At 34.4% G+C, this 9191-nt stretch overlaps 1 protein-coding gene across 1 annotated transcript in view; it reads left to right on the top strand.

Moving 5' to 3' along the window:
* The window catches only part of LOC119640287 (spondin-1-like), a 52531-nt gene extending 47556 nt beyond the window's left edge, over positions 1 to 4975 (top strand). The window contains 2 exon segments of the mRNA XM_038038207.1: positions 4442 to 4511; positions 4552 to 4975. Of these exon segments, the coding sequence (XP_037894135.1) occupies positions 4442 to 4511; positions 4552 to 4975 (494 nt within the window).
* Positions 4976 to 9191: the final 4216 nt, after the last annotated feature.

The raw sequence follows: 9191 nt of genomic DNA on the forward strand, positions 1-9191 counted from the left end.
GTGTTCTTCATATCGTTATATATATCTACTTCGAAGTGCGACAGAATTATGCAAATTCAGCGTAATTCTTTTGCAAAAAGAGAAACAAAAATTAGGTCGTACTTCAACTGGCTGAGTATTATATTATGAAATGCAATACGATGCTAGGCGCCCCAGTTAAAATAATTATTGATTACGTTAGCATAATATCACCTGTACAATTAAGTATAAATAGTTCCAACTGTAATAAAGAAAGCCAACTGTTATCTCAGCAATTTACACAATTCACACAATCGCCACAACAACAACCAAAACAGCCGCGCACACGCCAGCCCAGGGAAACGAATTTCACCCAGATTCCTCAACAAAACACTTAAACCTGGCATCGACTGAATACACAAAACAAGCAAACTCCCATATCTTCTCCCTCCCAAAACTATCTAACTATATATTACTAAATATTAAAAATGCAACAAAAACAGAAATATCATTCCTATTAGACACAGGGGCAGACATCAGCCTCTGCAAGGCGCACCTTCTGAAATATTACCCACTAAACAACTCAGAATCCATTAACCTAACAGAAATATCCAACGAACGCATAAAAACATTGAAAACCACACATTTGAATATAAATCTAGGAAACGGAATCACTCAACATAAAATACAATTAGTAGACAGGAACTTCCCAATAAAAGCCGATGGAATCATAGGAAGAGATTTTCTGCATAAGCATGCATGCAACATAGATTATGAAAATTTCTCTCTTACAATCAATACACATGATGACGAATCCAGCTCCCCATATACAATGAAATACTTAATAAAAGCAACATATTTCTTTCCCCAAGATGCGAAATCATAGTCCCCATAGACAGATATTAGTTTGGTGAAAAAGAAATCCATTATTTTTTCGGTAGATGGCTGATAGATTTCTCGTAAAGTATCGATCAAACCATTTCCGATCCTGTACATTTACATACTGTCCATTTCGCAGTAAAAAGAATTCTTTTGTTGTTTTTTGTTTGGTGCATTCAGTTGTGAGTTACAGCGTGTTAAAAATGGAAGTAAACAAAGAGAAAATTCGGTACATTTTACAGTTTTTCTTTGACAAAGGCGAAAATGCAAGCCAGGCGGCTAAAATTGTGAATGGTGTTTATGGTTCCGATACTGTAACAGCCAATTATGTGCAATTTTGGTTTCGTAGATTCCGTTCAGGAATTTTTGATGTTAAAGATGCACCTCGCCCAGGTAGGCCGGTCGTCGAAAATGTCGATCAAATCGGAGAAATAATCGAAGTTAACCGGCATGTTAGCAATCTTAACATCGCCCAGGAGCTAAAAATCGACCATAAAACAGTTTTTAACCATTTACACAACGCTGGATTCAAAAAGAAGCTCGATGTTTGGGTGCCACACCAATTAACAGAGAAAAACATGATGGATCGAATTTCCATCTGCGAAGCCTTGGCCAAACGGAATGAGATAGACCCATTTCTTAAACGGATGGTGACTGGAGATAAGAAATGGATCACATACGATAACCCTGTGCCAAAACGATCGTGGTCAAAGAGCGATGATGCACCTCAAACGGCCAGGAAGGTTTTGCTATGCATTTGGTGGGACTGGAAGGGGATTATTTATTATGAGTTGCTTCCATATGGCCAAACGCTAAATTCTGATCTCTACTGTCAACAACTGGACCGTTTGAAGATAGCGATTGACCAGAAACGGCCAGAATTGGCCAACAGGAGAGGTGTCGTGTTCCACCAGTACAACGATAGGCCACACACATCTACAGTGACTCGCCAGAAACTTCGGGAGCTTGGTTGTGAAGTTTTAATGCATCCGCCACACAGTCCGGACTTGGTACCAAGCGATTATCATCTCTTTTTTGCATTGCAAAATTTCTTTAATGATAAAAATTTGGAATCTAGGGAGGATTGTGAATATCGACTACTAGAGTTTTTTGCAAATAGAGACCAGGACTTCTATGAGAGAGGCATTTTGAAGTTACCTTTAAAATGGCAATAAATCATACAACAAAACGGTGCATATTTGACCCAAATCGGACAATCCGAAGCATGTTAAATAAAGTCCTGAAGTTCATATAAAAATGTTGGATTTCTTTTTCCCCAACCTAATATAAAGAACTGGCGACTGGTAGTTGACTACAGAAAACTAAATGAAAAAATAGTAAACGAGAAATTACCCCTCACAAGATTAGAAGACATCTTAGACAGGCTAGGACGAGCAAAATACTTCTCCACTTTGGACATGACAAACTCATTTCATCAAATAAAACTTAACAAAAACTCGCGAGCCTTAACCGTCTTTTCAACACCAAACGGACATTATCAGTACACGAGATTTCCATTCGGACTAAAAATTTCGTCCAACAGTTTTCAAAGAATGCGAACCATAGCTTTATTAGGACTATACACCAAAGCATTTTTATACGTAGACGAAATAATAATACACGGATGTAGCTTTGAGCATCACAACGGAAAACTAACGAAAGTACTCGCACGACTTAAGAAATACAACCTAAAACTAAATCCATCCAAATGCAACTTCCTACAACGAAAAGTAAACTATCTAGGACACCTAATAACACCCGACGGCATAAAACCAGAGCCCTCTAAGTACGAAACAAGAAAAAGCTATCCATAACCCAAAAATACAGACAAAGTAAGAAAATCCTCAAAATAGGAAAAGACTTCAACTGGACAAACCAATGCAATCAGGCATTCCTAGAACTCAAAAACAAACTAATGTCCCCACCCATATTACAACATCCAAATTTCGATAAAGCCTTTATTTTGACAACTGATGCATCAAATTATGACTTAAGAGCAGTACTATCACAAGGAGAAATAGGCCAAGACTTACGCAAGCAAATGCCGAAACAAACACGGAAAAAAACAAACCAATCATGGAAAAAGAACTACTCGCAATCCACTTTGGAATAACACATTTCAGACCTTACTTATTCGGCAAAATATTCACAGTAATAACTGATCACAGACCATTAGTAGCACTATTATCCCACAAAAACCTCACCTCAACCTTAACCAGAATGAGAATAGAATTATCGGACTACGATTTCAACATAATTTACTAAAAAAGTTCAAGCAACACTAACGGTGACGCCTTATCAAGTATAAATATAAATTCTGTTATATTAAAAGAGATGATTCCAATATCCAGAGAAGAAAACCAGGAACGGATAAAAAAGATGTTAGTCATAACCAGAAGCAAATCCGCAAAAGAAAACACAAACGATGAACAGCTAAATATGTAATGCACGTCAATAAATGACATTAAGAACACAGGAAAATTTGAATTGTTAGACAGTTGCCAGTGTAAATGGCACAATCGTATACTCAACTCCGAACAGAAAAGAACCGTAGCAAATATACTACGAGGAGAAGTTTACAACATGCCATACGTGATTTTCGGACCCCCGAAAATCACCATGAAAATGATGCAACTTGACGATTTACTGCCGCAATCACCAAACCGACCCAAAACGCATGGCATATTCTTCTGTGAAATACGTAGTGAAAATATGCAGGAAAAAGACTCGCCGTCGTGGTATATTCCTTACGAAGCGAAGATGGTAATCGCTTCTATCTAGTATTTCATAACATTTATTTCATTTTTGAAGGTTTTCCTAATGACAGTTAAATTGAATCGTAAAAACATTAAACCGGAATCCATCGACATTATAACACCGTACATAAAACAAGCAGAACATTTGCGCAACCTTTTGGATGTTGCCGACGTAGCAGCGCCTAAAATTGGTTCTACAGAGCAATTCCAAGCGCAGGTATAATTTTTATAAAATTTCACTAATGTTCGAATTAATAGTAATGTTGCTTTCGCTTAGTTTTTTTTTAAGAAGGCGACATCATTTTGATCTCAACAATGAGATCAAATGAGAACTACATAAAAACCGATTTGCGCCTTGGGCAAGGATTCATCGAACACGAGAAGCGGGTTAACTTAGCAATAACTCGCGCACGGAGCCTTGTTATAATTTACGGCAACCCCTTCCTACTCATGTTCGATGCGCCATGCATTACGTTTCATTCAAAACGAGAAACTGATTAACGTCGCGATATCTCCACCTCGTTACCTTCTTCTAATATACGGCAATCCCGACCTACTCTCTTTGGATCCTCGTTCGCGCACGATCATAAAATACTGCGTCGATAATGATGCGTACCTCGCTTGTGATTTGCGGACAATATTGTCTGACCCATCAAAACTAGTCGAGGGGATAGTTAATAATCAAGATAATTAAATTACTTTTGGTCTAAATATTCTCAATAATTGAAAATTTGTTTGTCTAAAAATTGCGTCCATATGAGCGTAAGCGTATAAAAATTGCGTCCATATGAGAGTAAGCCTATATGTTTGATTACAATTCTCAATAATTGAAAATGTGTTTGTTTATTAATTGCATTTGCACCAGCAAAAAGAGTGTTCGGTATCGCAAGGCTATACCATCAGCCTCGACATGGCCAAAAATGCTTAGATTTTATTAAAAATAAGTTTTTAACGATTTAGATCTATGTTCGGAACGTTTTGACGCAGCCCCTTGCCGTGGAAGTTATATGCGCTACGCTTATAACAAGGAAAGTGGACGTTGCGAAACTTTTACGTATGGTGAGGGTCGTGGGAATCGAAATAATTTCTTAACTGAAACTGATTGCCTAAATACTTGCAGCATTCTGGCAACATCTAGTGTTCAAATTGTAACATCAAGATTTAACTTTCCTGAAACCACTTATGCTTCCCATATTCCAGATGATAGTGTACCAGAAGGTTGCATTAAGTCAGAATGGTCAAATTGGTCAGAATGCAGTGTTCGCTGCGGTCTCGATTATTCTGAACGTTATCGCTACGTTATCAATGAACCTAAAAACGGGGGTCAGCCTTGTCCAAAACGCGCTGTTAAGAGGTGTCGTCGCACAATGACTAATTGTTAACTCTTATTTTTAATCTTGTTTCAGAATAGATATTTTTTATTCTATTTGATGATAAAAAAAAATGTGAAAGTGCTTCCATATATGCTAAGGAAAATGAAGTAATTGTTAATTTTAATTCGTTCGATGTCCTAAGTTTAGTCGTAAATTTTAAGAAAAACTCTTTGTTTAGCCCACGTCAAAAGTGATGCGAAACGGCTTGTTGAAGTACTTGCTAGTTTTGTACGTTTAAACATTTTGGAGGATGTTCATGAATTTAAAACGAATATTTTAAAATAACATTGTTTTTAATGAAATCTTTTTATATTGGCAATTCTCTCATGGCACTACTAAATATATACATATAATCTTCTGCTTGATTTTTGCCCAAAATCCTTCTCTTATGCATTGAGAATTCGAAATGTACAACGCTTTCTTTCTTTGCTTCAATAATGGTTCTGGTCATCACTTGGAACATATTGGAAGACTTCGTAAAGTGAAAAATTTCAGAAAAAAATGATAAGCAAACAGCTTCGAAGAATTAAAACTTACCTCTGTTGTTATTGTGCAGGTTTTGAGCAACTGTTCTTTGTAATCAAATATGGAGAATATTTATAGATATATTCTTTCATTTTATTATTATTTATATTTTCACATAAAAATATTATGAAATTTTCTTATTATACTAATGCGATATATAAAAACGCTTTACGCACAATATATAACACAAAATTAGACATATAAATATTTAAAACGCTGACAACAACTTTTAGCTTCAAGCAGCTTACCGCAAAAAAATTCAGCAACGCAACATTGGGTCTATTTATCCTAGCCGACCCAAGAGATTTTTCTGAAAAGTAAACATATATAATAATTGATGCTGAAAACTGGTCAACAATCGTATTCCAACCATTTCAAATTAAGAATCGTTAACTTCACTCGCCAATTATGGATTTTTCAAATTTTTTCATTTTTATCAATGACGAAAGCAAGCGGACAAATTTGAAAATTAATTTAATATTTCCGAAGGTGTTCATGTGGATGAAAATCCCGGTAAATTAATTTAGTTAATTGCAGAAGGTCTACCTATAAACACCGTAATACGGATGAATAAATTCAATATTTTCTGTCGAAAACAATTTCAAATGAGCTCCACGAACAATCCACAATTATTGTCAATTTTCACTACAACACTATAACACAGATCAAAGAGTTAATATTTAAGTTTTCCTATGTCCTGCCTATCACAAGTGATGAGGCACTAGTCATGTTCTGCTATTTCGAGAGAATTCTCGAGTTCAAGAAACTGGCAAGCAAATCGAATATTTTCCACATCACCTTTTGTTTAAAGTACTCCTTAATTCAACCTAGAATAAGCGCAAATATGAAACAGCGTCGGAGAAGTCTTTCATAAAGATTTCAATCCTTTAAAATTGTTTTGTTTAAAACTTCTAATTCTTACTGCACTTCCTTCGGAGCGTCATAATTGTTTCCACAAAAATTGTATAAATCCATACACTATAAAATTTGATAGGCGCACCAAAAATTTTCCAATTTTGTAAACGTGCTATAGCATCGCCAGATGCTAAAGACCCGGTATCATTGATCAAAAACTGTTTAATACTATTGCTGCGGCCTTCCACCTATACAGAAAAATTCAATATTGTCTTTGAAGGAGAGCATTCTCTCCTTGCATTATTTGCCCATACGTACCCAATAAACAAATGTGTTATAGGATCATATTCTTCCGCTCTTGAAAACCCTACAACGCTTCGCCTAATACAGTGATTTGTTCACTTTAATGATAATACACTGTAAATTATAAGCAAAGACATATATTTCATGAGATTGGGACGGTAACCAAAATGGCAACTGACGTGGCCCACATTTAGCAAAGGTAGTCTACTTATTAAATATTTCATTATTTTTCATCTGTTTTGACAGAGAAACTAAGGTGAGCGGTGGCATTTTGTTTGTCAATCTAAAATTAAGCAGAAATAATTAAATAACTTATAAATAACAACAAATAACAGTAAAGATAAATGCAAATTTACCTTTGGAATATAGCGAATATTACTTCATTAAAAAAGTATTAAATAATTTTAAAATATATTTCTGTAAAAGAGAAGATTCGGGCAAAATATATTTCTGTAAGTAGAACAAAATACATGAACTTACTGTGGTAAAACGTTGAAACAATTCTTTTAAGATATACCTTTTTTGTTGGTCAAATAAATGACAAAACATAAATTTGTTCAAAACTTTCTCAATTTTCGTTTCTTTCTGTGACCGCACCTCAAGTATGTATATATATATATATATATATTTTATTTAAAAGATATTTTAGATAACTAAAATAAACTAAAATAATATGACGATTGCTTTACGTTGGGAAATTGTAACAGCTGGTAAAATAAGTCACAATTTTTGCGCTGCTTTAAGCACCTTACCATTTGATGAGCTTCAAAATGAGTGTCATTTTGTTAAAACGATTGCAAAGTGCAGAAGCAGACTTCTAAGACTCTATAAAGCGGATAGATTCTTGGCCTGTTTTAAGTTTGCAATGCACCTAAGTACGTTCGTCTCTCTATCTGCCTTGTAGTATCTATGGCAAGGATTCTCCCGGCTAAGAATTTGGAAGTGGCCTAAACTTTTCAAAGGACAACCACGCCAACAACGCCTAAAAAAATTAATTTTAGTTAGGAAAAGTCTTTGCCGAAATTAAATTTTCAAGAGGTGAGATGAGTTAGAGTTTTGATTCACAATCTACATTTTGTAGGGCCTAGAGCAATAACGTTGCTAAGATGTTCGCTTTTACTTACTGTCACACAAAAGCAGATTATAAGCATTTTCCTAAGCTCTTTAATTGCAATTGGTTCCCGAAACCTTCACAAGAAGGTTTTTCTAAGTTTTGTACAGGTTAGAATTTATGTCTTCATCAGCTAAGCTGCAAGTGCCTTTTGTCACTGGGAATTATTTCTTAATGGATTCTACAAATATAGATCTTTTATAATTTTCGTGTTACTTTTTGCGACATCCACGATGTGTTCTAGTATATTAGCTGCTTAGAAGTGTCACATGAATTATTTTTTGGAATCTTACGTTTAGCTCTCTTTAATTCGTCGAAAGCAGTTTGAAAAATTGTGACAGAAAGAGGTCTTTAATAACCAAAGGATAGTTATCCAAAGGTAAATGTTAACAGCTTAAAGTTATTATGAAAAACGAAAAAAAAACATAAGAAAATTATACGAAAGTATTTATACTGTTGCACTTAAATAATAATAATGATAATAAAATATGTTTTTTTTTCAAAGGTTTAAGTTAAAAAAATAACAGTAATACAAAAAATCTTTTTTTAGCAAGAAATCTCTAAACGAGTGTTTGTCATTTAACGCTGTTTCGCTCTCTCTTTCTTCCTATCTTCTTCATCTTCAATCTTATCATCGTCATCTTCGAGTCATCTGGTTAAACATTTCGTTCCCTTTAGTTATACTTAAGCTTATATTTATAATTATAATTAAATTTTTATTTATTTATTTATTTTTTTTTAAAGTTTAAGTAGAAATGTACGCGTTTGAGTTTGAAAAAAAAAAACTGTTCGCTTAAATTGTAGAATGCATAAATTTGGAGTTAGAAAGTAGTAAAGAAGGATTAATATTTCGAAAACAGACATATTTTCTTCTTTTGTTTGTTTAGATTTTTTTTTTTTTCATTTTCTTCGTTTAAATTTAATTTGTCAATTTCTCCCATATTAGCATGACCATGCATATGTTTGGAGTGACTAAATACGGTACTAGACCCTTATAAAAACCACGCATACGTTCGTACCTCCATATTTGTTTAATACAATCCCAACTTCCATTGTAATTGTGATGATGATCCTGTAGACGCGCTCTTACCACCGGATATGGACATGTTGCGGCCGCTATTAATTTTGATATAGCAGAAAATACAAATTCCATCCAATTGAGAATGTTTGAATAAATTTCTTTGCATGTATTGTGCACCTTTCGACAATAAGCGCATATTCGTTCTCAATAATTCAACAGGTCTTTGTAAAAAAGCCATCGATGCGAGATTTGTATGATACGCAGATGAATCAATAATGAGAAATTTTTGTGTATTCTTCCAAGTCTAAATTTCATCGCTTTCATCGTTTTATAACCATCAAACAATATTTTTTAACCCAAGTAATCTCACTTCCGACTTTTTTCACACTTTCATATGATCATCTATTTAA

The sequence above is a fragment of the Glossina fuscipes genome, unplaced genomic scaffold (assembly GCF_014805625.2).
Source record: "Glossina fuscipes isolate IAEA_lab_2018 unplaced genomic scaffold, Yale_Gfus_2 117, whole genome shotgun sequence".
Lineage (NCBI taxonomy): Eukaryota > Metazoa > Arthropoda > Insecta > Diptera > Glossinidae > Glossina > Glossina fuscipes.